The sequence below is a fragment of the Symphalangus syndactylus genome, chromosome 4 (assembly GCF_028878055.3).
Source record: "Symphalangus syndactylus isolate Jambi chromosome 4, NHGRI_mSymSyn1-v2.1_pri, whole genome shotgun sequence".
Lineage (NCBI taxonomy): Eukaryota > Metazoa > Chordata > Mammalia > Primates > Hylobatidae > Symphalangus > Symphalangus syndactylus.
The window spans coordinates 116,720,653-116,739,205 of record NC_072426.2 but is presented as its reverse complement, the minus strand read 5'-3'; the positions used below and the strand labels follow the sequence as shown (position 1 = coordinate 116,739,205).

The following is an 18,553-nucleotide window of genomic DNA, read 5'->3' as shown; positions in this document are numbered from 1 at the left end:
CGCAGGGGTCCTTGTATCACACTTTGAGAACAGCTGGTCTCAAGGAAGAAAATTCAAAAAAGGAAAACAAAAACACAAGAAAATATAAAAAACATACGAGAAATACAATAGAATTTTAAAGAGTAACATTTGAAACATGTTTTTAAAGGTAAAAGCAATATTAAGTAGAATTAAACTGTTACGAAAGACAACACTGAAATCACAATTTTAAGAATACTTTTTACCTGTCAAGGAGAAATCTGAGGTATTCAGAACAGTCTTGCTGTGATCTGGGAGTAAACCATGGAGGTCTGGAAGCCTCAAAGAATATCCGAGGTGCGTATGCTTCCCTCTTTTGATAGCAATTGAGAAAATATAAGGAAGTAATTCTTATAGCATGAACCAAGTAACTGAAATCTTAATATACAGTGTTTAATAAAGATTATTTACAGTTAACATCACATCAGCCAAAAGTGCCAGACATGGCAACTTAAGGACAGATAAAATTATTTAGAAATAAAGTTAGGTAATCTTTAGTCATAACTTCTCACTCTGCAGAGAAGAACTGAGAGCTAGAGAAACAGGTGACTTGCCCAGGGTCATACAGCTAAATGAGTGGCACAGGGCATTAAAGTAGAACCCATGTCTAACTCTCGACGTAAAGCTCCTGGTATCATCCCTCTATGACAGTCACATGTTTGAGTCCACAATTTTTTGAAAAATCAAATCTAAAAAAGATTAATGTATATTTTGTTAGTATATATTTTAAACAAAGTAATAAAGGAAATACTCTACAGTAGAGTCATGCATATCTACTTTAGGCGAAAATTTCCTTGAGTAGATACATGTCATACATGTGCAGACTGTGAGTACACTGGTTAGAAACCCTTGCTAATTTTTTTTTTTAAAGTATAGAGGCTGCTTAGTGATTAAACTGTGGACTCTGGAGTGATCCAGGTTCAAATCCTAGATTTTGCCATGACAAAAAAGAACTCAAAAGGCATTTCAAAGATGTGATTATAAGTTGAAACTTTGGAATTCTCTTGACATTTTTATTATTTGTGGCGTAACTTCATAACAATGAAGTTCTCAGTTAAGAAAAATTTTACCCAAATTAAGGGTGTTTATAGCATTCTGAAGGAAGGAAGTTTAGCCTACGTTAAACATAGGCTTCAGAGCTGTTTGGTTCATATCTCAATCCTGCTGCTCGTCTGCATGACCCTGAACAGGTGATGTAAGCCTGTTTTCTTCATCTGTAAAATGGGGATATACCTTATTACCTGGCAGACTGTTTTTGATGATTAAGACATTAAAGATTTAGACCAGGGGCTAAAAAAATGTAAATGTTCAATAACTGTTGTTTTATTAATTATAAGAAAAAAGAACTTTTCAATTATATGGGAAAATCTATCTGCCTAAAATAATCTCTGTCAGGCTGCTACCAGAGAGTCTCAACTGTGACAGAAATTTAATCAGGCTCTTTTTAATTTCTACTTTTCTTGGGAGGAGCAGGGAAACCTCTCCTAAGACTTTTTTTCCTAATAGCTCTGATTTAGTAAGTTAATAAAGTATATATCTGCCTATATATACATATATATTTTATATATAATAAATACAGACGTGATAAAGCACAAAAATCAATTTACTAGGAAACAACAGGGAGTGAGGAAGGAGATAGTCTTCATTTCATTTCCCTTGGTCTTGATATGGTAAATTTAATTTGTGAACATACTTTCCCCAGATAAAGAATAATAAAATTATCTGAGTATATAACTACTCATAGGCCATTACTATCATCTCATATTAATCCTGTCTAGATTCTTTCCATTTAAGAAGTTATATTTGAAATATTTCTCAGCTTGTAGAAAGAAAACAAAAGCATTCCCATCAACTGAATCCCATCAATTCTCAACCTATTGTTTCTTCTGGCCCTAACTACTACTCCTTTAGACCTCTGTGAGATAAAGGCAATGAAAGTGAAACCAGAAAAATAATAATATATATTATAAATAATGATATATATATTATTCATGTGTATAGGCTCAAAATCTAAACTAAAAGTTCTTTTAACATAAAGACTCTTTTTTTTTTTTAGACAGGGGCTCGCTCTGTCGGCTAGGCTGGAGTGCAGTGGCATGATCTCGGCTCACCGCAAGCGCCGCCTCCTGGGTTCAAACAATTCTCCTATCTCAGCCTCCTGAGTAGCTAGGATTACAGGCGTGTGCCACCACGCCTGGCTAATTTTTGCATTTTTAGTAGAGACGGGGTTTCACAATATTGGCCAGGCTGGTCTCAAACTCCTGACCTCGGGTAATCTGCCTGCCTCGACCTCCAAGTGTTAGGATTACAGGCATGAGCCACTGCGCCTGGCCAAGACTCTTCTTTTAATGTTTATCACTGACTGCATATAGTGTCTCTTAATAAATGTCTGTTGAGTGAATATTTACTATATATGACCACCTTGGTGCCATTAATATAAATTAATGACCCTGGATTAATGTGTGGACATAAAAGATCACCACGAAATTTTAAGCTCTAGAACTGAACAGATAAACAGAACTGCAGAGATCTTTAGTTATAATGAATAGGTATACATAAGAAAAGAGAAAAATGCCCAAGCACCATGATGATATTTTAGTTGCTCATTATTGTACAAATCTATTAATTTAATATCAGGAAACAAAGATGCACTTAAAAATAATTCTTCACGAAGGAACTTATTTATTGGATAGGAAATCATATTTTCTTTCTAAAAATTTCTAGATCAATGGGTCAGCATAATATTCAGCTACAATAATGGGAAGCAAGAGAAAAATATAAAAACTTAGGGCATATCCTGAAAATAGAAAAATATCTAGATATTTTAGGCAGGATATATAGCATTTCTAAGTGGATTTGTTGTACTGGGTGAGATATCTATTATATTATTTCATCAGTTAAAAAGGTTCGGTATAAGGTAAAGTTTAATGAATATTACCACGCAGTTAACATAAACATACTATATACACATACTCACCTGCGTATGAGCCAGAAAGGCAAAAAGATGCTGTAATTTTTTCATTAATGAATTGCACCCATTTAGATTTAAAGATAATACTTGTCTCCTGAAACTGAAAGAGAATATAATGATTTATATATATGTGTGTACACACACATGCATTTATTAAAAGTTTTTTTTTTTTTTTTTTTTTTTGAGACAGAGTTTCCTTTTGTTGCCCAGGCTGGAGGGCAGTGGCACAATCTCAGCTCACTGCAACCTCAAATGATCCGCCCACCTCGGCCTCCCAAAGTGCTGGAACTACAGGCATAAGCCACTGTGCCTGGCCATTTAAAAGCATTTCTTAAAAGCTACAAGCAAGTCCGTTCAAGAATTTATTATCCTTAAAGTAAAACTTCATTTACCTAATGGTCCTTTTCCTAAGGAAGTTACCTATCTAACAGTAAAGAAGGAAGGGAAGAATGACAATAAATTAACATTTACTATAAAGCCTGTTAATGGACTATGTGCTATCACATATTATTTCTATTATCTGGATTAGCAAATAGAAATAGGTTAAGCCATTAATTTATAACATAAGTAAACAACTTAAATTCTTTCAAATCTTCATGAAATAAAAAAATATGCTGTAATTAAGACACACTATAAAATTAAAGTCATTTAAAGAATAGAGCGTGGGAAAAGGATAAACTACTCAAAAAAAAAAAAAAAAGCAAAGGGACAACTGGGTATCCATCTGGTAAAAAATGAAGTTACATAAGATTATACACCATCACAGATACCACAGGACTAATGAGCTATATATAAAATACAAAACTACTGAAGTACTTAAAGAAACAAGAAATTTAGACGGTAAAGGCTTTTAAAAGTCCAGATGCTATAAATGAAAAGTGGAAGACTGGAATACATAAAATAAAAAAATTATAAATAAAACACCCCACAAATTTGAATTGTGACTTGAGAAAAGCATATAGCAAAGGATGATCATCCAGAGTATATATAAAGCAACATGAAAACAAAAAAGACCCAACAAAAAGATGTACAAAGAAAAGAACAGGTTATTTGGAAGAGAAACACAAATGAATAAAGAAAAATACGAGAGGGAAAAACTGTAATTAGCAGCGATATGCAAATTAAGAGACATTTTTCTTCATATTGGCAAAAAATTAAAAAGGCTAATTTGCTGCTAAAGGTACAGGGTCTAGGTACAATCTTATATTAGTATCAGAGTTCAAAATGCTACAGCTTTTTTGGAGAGCAATTTGAAAGATATTCAAAGGATATTCAGAGATATGGAAAATATTCAAAGAAAAATCCTCTATATCTGTATAAGGGCAGAGAGATGTTAATTATAAGCAAAATAACCTAATATTCACCAATAGGAGCATTATTAAATAAAGGAGTATTTATTAAATACTCATTTATTAAATACTCATTAAATTAAATGATTATTTAATAAATAAATGATGGCATACACATTTACTGGGAATGACATGGATCTGTACTGCCCCAACATGGGAATATTTTGAATACAAATTATTAAGTGATAAAAGCAAGTGGCTGGAAAAGAATATATAAATAGGATTCTCTGCAAATTTTCTTAAAGAAATGCATTTGTTTTCATATTAAATACAAACATGCAACTGTACCAAAAAAGGTCTGGAACAATGTAAACTGTTAACAAATTACCTTTGGAAATGGGAATGTCTGCTTTTTATTCTATATAAAATTTAACTATTTTTAAACTATGAATTCATATATTACTTAAGAAATAAAATATGCTGTCTTCTTATTCAGAGATAATATCATTGGCCACTGTTCAGTAAGAGATAACCTTTTATTTGCTCTTGCCGTTATAACTGCTTTGGTTTTCTGTTTTCTTTGTCATCTGTAAAAGGAGATGTCTGGACTAGATGACCTCTGGTGGTAAGACGGAGATTCTTTCAGTCGTATGCCTAGTATCACTTGTGTCTAAAGATACAGCTGTTCTCTTAAAAAAAAAAAAAATTCCAACTACAAAAAAACCAAAAAATTAAATACTAAATGAAACCAAAAACACCTGAGTGCTGATATTATAATCTGGAGCCCAACAATAAAATAAAGCGAATTCTTCTCTCTCTCTCTCTATTAGATGGAGTCTCGCTGTGTTGCCCAGGCTGGAGTGCAGTGGCACAATCTTGGCTCACTGCAACCTCAGCCTCCTGGGTTCAAGTGATTCTCCTGCCTCAGCCTCCTGAATAGTTGGGATTACAGGCATGCACCACCATGCCCGGCTAATTTTTGTATTTTTAGTAGAGACGGGGTTTCACCATGTTGGTCAGGCTGGTCTTGAACTCCTGACCTTATGATCTACCTGCCTCACCCTCCCAAAGTGCTGGGCTTACAGGCGTGAGCCACCACGCCCGGCCAAATTCGACATTTCATAGTTTATGATTCCTCTGGGCAGGCATAACAACTTGGAAAAGCTTAGAACTCAATTTGTAAACCTCTTTGGGCAAGTTCCATGAATACTTTATTGGTATTCAGGAGAAAAATTCAATCATGATTTTGTCTTCAGGAAAAGTTTATCGTTATTTTGTACCTTTGAGGATAGCATTCACATAACTAACAACTTCTGATTTCCTATTTGCTTAGGTGCAAAAGAAAATGGATTTGAAAGAAAATTCTTAAGAGGGGAGAGGAACATGTCTGTTTATACATGTGTTCAGTAATTATTGCCCTGGGGTGGAGCAGAACTTAAACTTCTTAAACAGCAACAAAGTTGTTGATCTGACAAATACCAAAATACCGACGGGCAGATAAAATTATATATAACTTCCCTCAAAACAAGTGTAGGTTAAAAAAAATTATCGTCTCATAGGATAATAACAATGAAGTACTCTAGCACACTTAAACTCTTTGGAATAGGTGCAATCAATCCTTCTTTTACACTATTAAAAATCGTCAGAGTAATTTCTTTAAAGTGGCATTTAAATGCAATGAATAATAAGCAGAATTAATGTTAACTTTTCTTTTTTTTTGAGACTGAATCTCACTCTGTAACCCAGGCTGGAGTGCAACAGCACGATCTTGGCTCACTGCAACCTCTGCCTCCCGGGTTCAAGTGATTCTCCTGCCTCAGCCTCCCGAGTAGCTGGGATTACAGGCGCCCACCACCACGCCCCGCCCGGCTAATTCTGGTATTTTTAGTAGTGATGGGATTTCGCCATGTCAGCCAGGCTGCTCTCAAACTCCTGACCTCAAGCGATCCACCCGCCTCAGCCTCCCAAAGTGCTGGGATTACAGGCACGAGCCACCACACCCAGCCTAACATTTTCATAGTTTCTGAGCACTAAAAGCAGTTTCATTTCTGAATAAGGCAATCAAAGTTAACATTTATGCCATTTATAAGGAATAATGTGTAGACAATTCTATCATCTTATATTTCATCAGCATGCATCAACTTCTACAGTTAAAATGAAAAGATTCAAGTTTAAACTTACTCTGTGGCCATAAACAAGGCTTGTATCACACTGTTCATATAACACGTATTTCCTAGGTTAATAAGACCAGTTTTCCCAGTTTCAGATTTTCCAGAAAGTCTAGACAAGCAAGACGCCAAAGAATTGGATTGAGAAGTCCAGGCACTTTGATTGAGAATTAACTTAATATTATCTTCACTGGGCTTAGGAAAATCCTATAGGTCATAAAGAAGAAAAACAGTTTAAAAGTAAAGTGAAAATTATTTTTGTTGTTAAATTAATTAACACCATTAAGAAGATTCTTACACTGACATTTGAACTTTCTTTTCCCCCACTTAGTTTTGAAGTAACTGGCAGTACTTGGCTAGTCATCAAAATATCAAATTTCACTGTATGGCAAAAATAAATACTGTCTAATAACAGAGTTTATCAAGTTGAGGAATATTCAAAAGCTGGAAATTCAAGTCACATTTGAACTCTTTATGTTCTCTATATGCCAGCAAAATGTTTATAAAATAAGACTTTGGGGTCAGAGAATACACTGCAGTGCTATTCAAAGGCAGCAGAATGAAGACTTAAATTTTAGCACACAGTTAAACATAAGCAAACAATTTGTTTTCAAATTTTGTAATAAAAATGTCTCCTTTTCATTAAATACTAATATTTATTCAGTATTAACCCTTAGAAATAAAATCCCAAAGTAATTAAGAAATGAGAAATGAAAGCATCTATGCATAATGACCTTTAAGAAAAATAAAACTTAATCTCATGTTACCCATATAGAAAATTATTACAACATATGGATTTTTCTTATCAACTTTGTGAAGTATGAGATAACATTTCAAGTGTAAATTATTTCAAGCATGAATACAGCACTGGAGAGTAAGGGAAGTTGGTAAAATCATTAGGGCTTATCTGGACTGCTATTAGCATCTGGCACTTAGATCTTAACAAACAAACATTTTCTGAAGGAGTTTCAGTCTTCTAATTTTTGTTGTTGTTGACTGCTAAGAAAAAGTGCTTTCTTTGGGCCTAGAGTGAGCCCATTGTTTCTTCTGAGCCTATATGAGTTATCAGAATTTTCAACATGAAAAACTCTGATGAACTAAAGAATGGCAATCAATTAACAAGTGCAGCAACTATCATCTATGGATCCAGGGACAATGTAGGAAGAGATTAATATTACCATCAAATCCACTTCACAATGCTCCTGTACATAATTTACTTCTGAAGTGTCAAAGTGTCACCCCAGCAATATACATTAATTGCTTAACAGTCTTTGTGTTCTGAGCTCAACCAAAATAAGTTTGATTTAGTTAATGATACAGTAAAAAGAACTGTTTTTAATCCATCTCAGATACAGAAGATAATAAGACCTTTATATTGAAATTCAGATCTCAAAAAAACCATCAACAGAAATGATTTCTAATAATTTTTGATTGAGTTTGGCTGAGTTCATTTCTCCAATTCTTTTGCTATACACTGATTATGCAGTAAGTTTACTGAGAGGAAAGTATGTTTATTGTGATCCAGTCTTCAACACAAACAGAAGTGCTTTTTAGGCTAGGCACAGTGGCTCATGCCTGTAATCCCAGCACTTTGGGAGGACGAGGATCACTTGAGCCTAGGAATTCAAGACCAGCCTGAGCAACATAGTGAGGCCCCATCTCTACAAAAAATAAAAAATTAGCCTGGCGTGCTGGTGTGCACCTGTAGTCCCAGCTACTTGGGAGGCTGAGGCAGGAGGGTCACTTCAGCTCAAGATGTAGAGGCTGCAGTGAGCTGTGATCATGCCATTGCACTTCAGCCTGGGCAACAGAGCAAGAATGTCCAAAAAAAAAAGTGCTTTTTAGATCCATTTCCATATAAAATTGAAATACAGTGTAACTCCACAAATAATTCAAGTAAAGACTCTAAACATTGATGAACAGTCCACAGCAAAAATAGAATTAAAAACGAGGCCAGGTGCAGTGGCTCACGCCTGTTATCCCAGGACTTTGGAAGGCCGAGGCAGGCAGATTACTTGAGGTCAGGAGTTTGGGACCAGCCTGGCCAACATGGTAAAACCCTGTCTCTACTAAAAATACAAAATTAGCCAGGCATGGTGGCAGATGCCTGTAGTCCCAGCTACTCAGGAGGCTGAGGCAGAAGAATTGCTTGAATCTGGGAGGTGAAGGCTGCAGTGAGCAGAAATTGCACCAGTGCACTCCAGCCTGGGCGACAGAGCGAGACTCGGTCTCAAAAAGAAAAAAAAAAAAAAAAGAATTAAAAAGGGGAAGAAATCAAAGTCAAATATTTTATTAAACTCCATTTCCTGTATTCTAAGACGTACTCTACATATACTTTAACACTTCTAATATTGGGGTGCAAATCTGATGTATGCATTAACTTAACGTAGCATTTCTTTTTGAACAAATTTCCCAAAAAGCTATTATAAATTTAAAGATATGCCTTATAATTGATGACACTGCAGAAATAAAGAAATATGGTTCTTAATTTAGAATGGTGACTCCAGAAAGAAAGCAGTTACTCCCTAAATGAAACCTGATTCTAACTGCATTTTTCAAACAAAAAGCATATTACCATAAAATAGTAAATTAAGTAGCTGGTTGTAAGAATGTTTCACCTTATTAATATAACACAACTCCACAAATATTGGTACAACTATCATCATACCTTTATTGCCTCCAGAATAGGTTCATAGAGATCTGGAAATCCAGAATAATGATACATCATACAGTGTATCAATTCTGTTAATTGTACTAAGAAGGCTGTACTGGAAGGCAGACCATCATTTTTGAAAGAATGAACCAAATTAACCACATGAGGAACAATCTGAAAAGAAAAAAGGAAAAACAATGCTGAATTTATACAAATTGGTAACACATTCTTTAGCCTATAAACAGAACACAAATGATATATGATCAGCAAATACTTTTCTGTATGTTCAGTCACAGAGTTTTTCTTGTTATTAAGTTAAACATTTCTAAAATATCAAGGTAAATCTAGTTTTCGAAGTCGCATATGACTGTAATCCCATATATAACCCCTCTCCTCATCCTTACACACCATCTAAAACATAAACTAAGGTATAAAATAGGAATCTTAGTCATTGCCGCCATTCTGAAAAATGCTGTAGGTTGAAATTGTTAGGGTTATTATATTTACCAGATCATTCAATGGGAATAAACTTTTGAAAAATAATCCTGGAATTAGCTAAAGAGCTCCATCTAGTGTGAATCTAAAATTTTTTACTTGAAAGAAGTAAAAGTACATTGCACATTAAAGTCTACTTCAAGAAAATCTTTACATGAGTAACTAAAATTGCAGCTCGGGTAATGGGATTACTTTCAGAGAAGCACACAGACCATGCCTTATGTTAGAGTGGCTATTCTTACTAACAAATCCCATTTCCCACCAAAAGATGAGATGGTTCTAAAAATAATGGGCATCAGAAACTTCTGTTAGTTTTAAAGACCTGGGGCTAAAAATAAAAGTGAAATCTAAAATGATCATTGCTCATAAACATATAGAATATTGTTAATATTGATCATCAGCACAACCATGTTCTTTCATTGTAAAATTAAACTAAAAAGTCAATCAATCCAGAGCCAATCACATCTTTAGGAGGTTATTAAAATGAAACAACTTCTATTTTATAGACATGGCTCTTTCCATTAGCATGATACTATATTTTTTCAATTAATTTTTAATTATAATCTGATACTACATATTTACACTTCTTGTGGTAAAAGGTATCTTCTATTTGTAAAACATTTTGGGGTTGCTAACTCATGGTAAAAAACAAAGTTATAACTATTAGGGTCATACCATCAAACAGCAATAACAGCAATTATAGTAATAACCCATCAATTCCCTGTCCTTCCCACAAAATGAACAATCATAGTCTTACAACACAGTGCTATTTCCGTTCTGCTCTGTCTAGCTTTACATTTGTGCTTAAATCACACTGTAGCTTTTGCACTACCTTCTTTTATCTTACACCTCCATCACAGGTACTAATGTGACAATAAAACTACCAGTTCCTAGTGAGTTCATTCTATTGCTATCGTCTTTACATTTCTAAGCGAATATGAATTATACTTCTGTCGCAGAAAGCCACATTTATCAGATATTCTCTTGATAAAAGTCAGAATCCAAAATTATTTTGTTTTCTCAAAGGTGAAGGGAGACAGAAGAGGCAAAAATTTTAGAAGTAATTATTAAATTTGTAATTACAAATCTGTCAAATTAGATTAGGTCTTTGTAATCAGGTTATATGGTTGTCTATTACTATATCCTAAATGGTCAACATTATCACGACATGGAAATAAGACTTAGTCTCTCACAGTTAATACAGATATACTTCCAAGCAGGCTGTTACTTTCTAAATGTGTGAAAGTTGATTTTTTTGAATAAGTGAAACTAAATGTTTCTTGACATTATTATAATACTAAAGTTTTTGAGGAAATGTATAAAACTTATTTAATTAGAAGCTTTGATTTTTTTTCTTTCTCCATTATTACTATCTGCCATAGTGTCTGTTTAAAATAAATTTATTCCACTGTGTAAAATGCATAAGAAAAGCAACCTGACCCATAACACCACATATTCTAACATCAACCTTGGCTTGCCCTAAGATATTCTAAACTTATAATGAATTATGATGATGTTGATTTCAGATTATTGCTCATACTTGGCAACTCCTAAGCCCAAGTCCTTTACTGAGTTATTTGGAGTTACAGGTGATTTAACTACCACATTACCCACTACTAGATTAAGGAATGTCCTCAATGTGGGCAATAAACATTAGAATGAATGATAAAGTTATGTCAGAGAATCTCCTTCCTAGAAATTTGGAAAACATCTTGAGTTGATTTTTGTATACGGTGTAAGGAAGGGGTCCAGCTTCAATCTTCTTCATATGGCTAGCCAGTTGTCAAAGCACCATTTATTGAAGAGGGAGCCTTTTCCCCATTGCTTGTTTTGACAGCTTTGTCAAGATCAGATGGTCATAGGTGTGCAGCCTTGTCTGTGGGTGTCTTTTCTGTTCCATTAGTCTATGTGCCTGTTTTTGTACCAGTACCATGCTGTTTTAATATACTACTGTAGCCTTGTAGTATAATTTGAAGCTGGGTAATGTGATGGCTCCAGCTTTGTTCTTTTTGCTTAGGATTGCTGTGGCTATTCAGGTTCTTCTTTGGTTCCATACGAATTTTAAAATAGTGTTTTTTTAGTTCTGTGAAGAATGTCATTGGTAGTTTGATAGAAATAGCACTGCATCTGTAAATTGCTTTGGGCAGTATGGCCATTTTAATGATATTGATTCTTCCTATCCATAAGCATGGGATGTTTTTCCATTTGTTTTTGTCTTCTTGATTTCTTTGAGCACTGTTTTGTATTTCTCATTGTAGAGATCTTTCACCTCCCTGGTTAGCTGTATTCCTAGGTATTTTATTCTTTTTGTGGCAATTGTGAATGGGATCGCCTTCCTAATTTGGCTCCTAGCTTGGCTGCTGTTGGTATATAGGAATGCTAGTGATTTTTTTACATGAACTTTGTATCCCGAGACTTTGCTGAAGTTGTTTATCAGCTGAAGGAGCTTCTGGGCTGAGACTATGGGGTTTTCTAGATACAGAAACATATCATCTACAAATAGTTTCACTTCTTCTCTTCCTATATGGATGTCCCCTATTGCTTTCTCTTGCCTGACTGCTCTGGCTAGGACTTCCAGTACTATATTGATTAGGAGTGGTGAGAGAGGGCAACCTTGTCTTGTGCTGGTTTTCAAGGGGAATGCTTCTAGCTTTTGCCCATTTAGTACAATGTTGGTTGTGGGTTTGTCACAGATGCCTCTTATTATTTTCAGACATGTTCCTCTAATACCTAGTTTATTGAGAGTATTTAACATGAAGGGATGTTGAATTTATTGAAAGCTTTTTCTGCATTCATTGATATAACCATGTAGTTTATGTCTTTATTTCTGTTTATGTGATTGATTTGTGTATGCTAAACCAACCTCGCATCCCAGAGATGAAGCCTACTTGATCATGATGGATTAGCTTTTTGAAGTGCTGCTGGATTTGGTTTGCAAGTTGAGGATTTTTGTATTGATGTTCGTTACATCAAGGATAAGACTTAAATGTAAAACCCCAAACTACAAAAACCCTGGAAGACAACCTAGGCAATACCATCCAGGACACAAAGACTTCATGTCAAAGATACCAAAAGCAATCGCAACAAAAGCAAAAATTGACAAACGAGATCTAATTAAACTTAAGAGCTTCTGAACAGCAAAAGAAACTATCAACAGAGTGAACAGACAACCTACAGAATGGGAGAAAATACTTATAAACTATGCATCTGACAAAGGTCTAATATCCAGCATCTGTAAGGAACTTAAACAAATTTATAAGAGAAAAACAACCCCATTAAAAACCGGACAAAGGACATGAACAGACGCTTTTCAAAAGAAGACATATATGCAGCCAACAAGCTTAAGAAAAAAAGCTCAATACTACTGATCAGCAGAGAAATGCAAATCAAAACCACAGTGAACTACCATCTCATACCAGTCAGAATGGCTATCATTAAAAAGTCAAAAAAGAAGACATGCTGGTGAGGTTCAAAAAAAGGAGAAAACTTATACACTTGGTGGGAGTATAAATTCATTCAACCATTGTGGAAAGCAGTACGGTGATTCTTCAAAGAGCTAACAGCAACACTAGCATTAGACCCAGCAATCCTATTACGGGGTATACACCAAGAGGAATATAAATCATTCTACCATAAAGATACATGCACGTGAATGTTCACTGTAGCATTATTCACAATAGCAAAGACATGGAATCAATCTAAATGCCCATCAGTGACAGATTAGAGAAAGAAAATGTGGTACACATACACCATGGAAGACTATGCAGCCATAATAATGAGATCATGTCTTCTGCGGGAACACGGATGGAGGGGGAGGCTATTATCCTTAGCAAACTAACCCAGGAACAGAAAACCAAATACCCCATGTTTTCACTTATAAGCGCGAGCTAAATGGTGAGAACTCATGAACACAAAAAAGGGGACAATAGACACTGAGGTCTACTTGAGCGGGGAGAGTGGGAGGAGGTAGAGGAGCAGAAAAGATAACTATTGGGTACTGGGTTTAACAACTGGGTAGTGCAATAATCTGTAAACCAAATCCACGTGACATGAGTTTACCTATGTAACAAACTTTCATATTTCCCTGAATCTAAAAGTTAAAAAAAAAAATGTGGAAAACAAAGCCTTTTCTCAAATTTCTTACACATGATTGTGCCTGAAGACAAGGACAAGTAATTGATGTTTTTTTTTTTCTTGGAAGACTTTGCTAGTACACCTGCTATCTTAGAGTTTGAGTTCTGTTCGTATTATACATATATATAAGGTTATTGCTTGATGATTAAATTCACCAAAATTAGGGCAATTAACTGCAGAAATCACACATCCTAAGTGGTAATGTGTAATGTAATTACTTGCTAGTAAGGTTTACTTACTACAAAGCCTGTGGACTTTCCTTCAGTGGAAATGAGACACTGAGCAACCTATGTGAATATATTCTAGATAAATAAAAACAAATGGAATTCCGAACTTCACTGGTCTCCTCTGAAGTTTGTTATGGTGAATCAGTATTCCTAAGATTTTTCCACTGTGGGTTTATTGACAATGAGTTTCTAGTCCTATAAAACAGGATTAGACTTTGGAAGAATTAAGTAACCACACAAAGGCACTGTTTTCCTATGATGACCTAGAGTGGTCAATGGACAGTTGATCAAAATTACAATTTGTCATTTCTCATCTGCAGTAACTGATAATCAAATAATTGAAATCAAATAAAAGCCAATGATTCAGCTGGCTTAAAGTGGTAGGATTCTAGATGTATTTTAAAGGTGGGGTCAACAGGATTTGTAGGATGTAGGCTGAGAGTGAATGAAAAGCCTGCAAAACTGGTGTGTTTTCATGCTTTCAAAATTCTAAAGCAGTGGTTTTCAATCATTTTAATCCTTCTATACTGTTCATTTGTGCAACAGACATACATCAGTGACATCTCCCATGTGAACAGTAACTCTCAACTGCTGGTAGTTGTTTCAAGTGGAGTAGTTTGAATGAGACACAAAAATATATTCCTAGGAGGGAAATCTCACAATCTCAGTTTTCTAGGAAATCATAAAGCTATATGAAAACAGATTTGGGACTAACTTGCAATATTTTCGCTACATAAAAATGTGACTCAATATTAAACTAAATTTTCAAAATGAGGCTTTTTCAAAGTAGAACGCTTATGTCATAACTTACCAAATGGAACGCCTCTGGAGAATGCTGAAAGCTAAGCAGCATGTGAGAAAGAACTGCAAGAGCACCAGGTCTCACAAGAGGAAACCAAAGTCGATTAAAAACCTTCAAAATAAGACAAAACACCATCTTAAGAATTTGCAGGAAAATCATTAATCCAACAGTGGTTATTTTCCTAGAGCTAAAATTTATTTATATGAATGTCCCCTTTCTGGAAAGTTTTAAAATAACTTATATTATTAAACTTTGAGAGAAGGATGAAGTTAGGAAATAATGTGGCAGAGATCAAGTGTAATGTAACTGGCCTAACCAACTGTTAAAACTCCCCAATTAAATAAAAATTTGTCAGACTATGTTTATAAGGCAATAGCTCTCTAGTCCACTATTCATTCAATTCACTCAACAAATATTTGTTAAGCACATACTATTACTTGTCCTAGTTCTAGGAACTAGTGCTACAACAACGGATCAAAAAAAAAAAAAAAAAAAAAACTCTATCTTACAGGGTTTACCATCTAGAGGGTAGGTAGAAACAATAAAAACTAACACATGGTGGTAAGTGTTATTAAGAAATTTAAAGCAGGGTATGATGAATAGGGAATGCTGTGTAGCAAAAAAAATCTGCTGTTTTATATAGAGTTCAATAAATGCCTCATGAAAGAAGTGATATCCAACCATAAAACTGAAGGAATTGAATAAGCCTTGCAAATACCTGGGACAAGAGCATTATAGGCAAGGCAAACAGCACTGCAAAGGCCTTCAGGCTGGTGTGCTACAGATGAAGAAAAAAGGGCAGTGTAAGTGAAGCAAGAGACTGAGGCAATAACAGCGGGAAACGGGACTAGAGAAAAAGTGTGCCAGAATACGTAGGACCTTGTGTGATAAGTACAGGGGACCAAGGACAGGAGCAGGAAGGCTGCTGCAATCTTGCAGCAAGGGATGATAATGTAGGACCAGGGTGGTAGGATTCTGGATATATTCTAAAGGTGGTGTCAGTAGAATTTGTAGGATATGGACTAAGAGGAAATAAAAAATAGATAAGAATAGCTTCAAGGTTTTTGGCTTGAGCAAGTGAAAGGATAGAGTAGCCTCTAGGTCTGGGAGGGAAAAATCAGGAGTAAGATTGTAGATAAAGTGAATCTGAGATTCATGTAAAGACAGATGGATACATGAATATGGAGTTCAAGGGAGAAAAATGGACTAAAAATATAAATCTGGCAGTCATCAAATTAGAGATGTTGTTTAAAGCCATAGAACACCTATGCTGTGAGTATGCACTGAGAAGAAAATGGACCGAAGACTGAACTGTAAGGCATTCTGAAAGTTAGAGTAAGTACAGGAGACTGATATGCCTGTGAAGGAGGACAAAAATCGGGAGAGTATAATGTCCTGGAAACAAGAGAGAGTGATCGACTGTGCCAAATATTGCTGACAGGTCAAATGAGAAGAGGCCTGAGAAATGACTCTTGAGTTTAGCAATACTGGAAACCACTGGTGTCAAAGGTAATTTTGGTAGAGTAATGGTGGTAAAAGCTTGATTAGTTGGACTCAAGAGATAATGGAAAGAATGTTTCTCTAATGGATATTTGAAAATGAAAAAATTATTTTAATTACTTATACTTTTTTTTCTTTTTGAGACAGAGTCTTGCTCTGTCGTCCAGGCTGGAGTGCAGTGGTGCTATCTTGGCTCACTGCAACCTCTGCTTCTCAGGTTCAAGTGATTCTCGTGCCTCAGCCTCCTCAGCAGCTGGGACTACAGGCATGAACCATCACGCCAACCTAATTTTTGTATTTTTAGTAGAGACGGAGTTTTGCCATGTTGGCCAGGCTGGTCTTGAACTCCTTGCCTCAAGTGATCTGCCCGCCTCTGCCTCCCAGCACTTTGGGAGGTGTGAGCAACCATGCCCAACCTAATTACTTCTATTTAAATGACATTTAAAAAAATTTCTAAAGCCTATGCAAACTGTTATTCAAAACAAAACAACAATAACATATTCAAAATTAGATGCTTTCAAGGATACCACCCAAAGATAAAAATATTGATTTTATGAGTCTATATATTCTAATAGATTTCCATACTCCCACTTACCAGTTCTATTTTCAGCAAAGTAACATCTATCAAAATAGTAAACTTCTGGACAGCTGCCAGTCCTTTCAGGAGTGCAATTACCCATGTATCCACATGCTGAGCCAATGGCCAGGATAGCCAGTCAATCATTCTGAAATTGAAGGAAAATGAAACAATCATAATTGAAAATATTTTCATTTACTTAGTGATAACAAGAGTTACAGTAGATAACCACTCACTTTGTGAATCAACATTTACTGAATTTGCTGGTGAAAAGCACTGACCAAGATGTAGAAGTGAATGTAACAGGTGCTTGTTCTCATGGAGTTTCCAATCTTGTAAACTGACAGTTTCTCATATCCAACATATTTCCATAAAAAGAATTTCTGATAAATTATTTTGCATAAACACAAAACTTAAAATTTATGCTATATAGTGGCACAGGTTGAGTATTCCTTATTTGAAATGTTTGGAACCAGAAGTGCTTTGGATTTTCAGTTATTTGCATTATATATTTACTGGTTGGGCATTTCAAATCCAAAAATTTGAAATCTGAAATGTCCCAATGAGCATTTCCTTTGAGCATCATGTCAGCACTCAAAAAGTACTGGATTTTCAAACATTTCAATTTGGGATGCTCAACCTGTATCAATAATTTATTAGGCAAATTTACTCTAAAAAGAGCAGCTGAAATGTAATCTGAACTAAGACATATGAATATGATCCAAGATTCCTCCTTCCTGGTGAGTACAGTCTAATATGAAATGCACTGTTTAAAAAGACTATATTTTGAACTGTGAAAGAGGTATCTTTTTCAAATCCGACTATACAAAGACAACAAAATGAAACTTCAAATACATAAAAAAGCACTAAGTCTGTAAGTATTGTAATGGCTTCATTTTGCACTAATGAGTGCTTTTCTTGAAAGAAAACTCATTAAATTACCCAATTTAGTGAAAAAAAATAATAATATAGGATCGGACAGAGACACTCCCCAAAGTTAGATCTCTACCACAATGAAGATTGACACAACTCTTTCAGAAAGCAACTGAAGGCCGGGCGCAGTGGCTCACGCCTGTAATCTCAGCACTCTGGGAGGCCAAAGTGGCTGGATCACCAGAGGTCAGAAGTTCCAGACCAGCCTGGCCAACATGGTGAAATCCCATCTCTACTAAAAATACAAAAATTAGCCAGGCATGGTGACCTTGGATTTCCCAGCCTCCAGAACTGTGGGAAATAAATTTCTGTTGTTCATAAATAATCCAATCTAAAATCTGTATTTTGTTATAGTAGCCCAAACAGACTAAGAAAGCATTCATGAAATAAATATTTGTGTATTATATAGCAGGTACTGTGTTTGGTGCTGAGAATATAACAGTAAGATATGGTTTCTGTCCTTAAAAAGGAAAGAAAAGTTAGGAAATTTGTCAACAATTACACAATTATCAAAAAATAGTACTGGCATTTAAACTAAGCTCTGCCAGCATAGAATACAATGTTTTTTGCCACACTTTAATTATATTTCAGTTCCGTTTCAATTTGATTGGACTTGCACATGTCTGAGGTTTTTCTCCAGTACAGGCAGGCACTGCAAGACAAGCTATTTTTATGGTTAACTATAGGAATCTTAGCCACCATGTATCAGTGATTATCAATTTGAATTCTAAGGACACTTACTTTTAACCCTGGTATACTGATTTAGTATCTTACTATTTAAATAAC

General features: G+C 35.2%; 1 protein-coding gene across 2 annotated transcripts in view; it reads right to left on the bottom strand.

The window, feature by feature from the left end:
- Positions 1-18,553, bottom strand: part of USP38 (ubiquitin specific peptidase 38) — a 34,304-nt gene that overhangs the window by 8,829 nt on the left and 6,922 nt on the right. The window contains exons 3-8 of one of the 2 annotated variants that reach the window (XM_055276003.2): positions 16,853-16,982; positions 14,767-14,868; positions 9,115-9,273; positions 6,460-6,653; positions 2,996-3,089; positions 225-331 (exon numbers count right to left, since the gene is read on the bottom strand). In XM_055276003.2, the coding sequence (XP_055131978.1) occupies positions 225-331; positions 2,996-3,089; positions 6,460-6,653; positions 9,115-9,273; positions 14,767-14,868; positions 16,853-16,982 (786 nt within the window). The remainder of the gene's footprint in view (positions 1-224; positions 332-2,995; positions 3,090-6,459; positions 6,654-9,114; positions 9,274-14,766; positions 14,869-16,852; positions 16,983-18,553) is intronic. The other variant, XM_055276004.2, reaches the window with a different exon arrangement.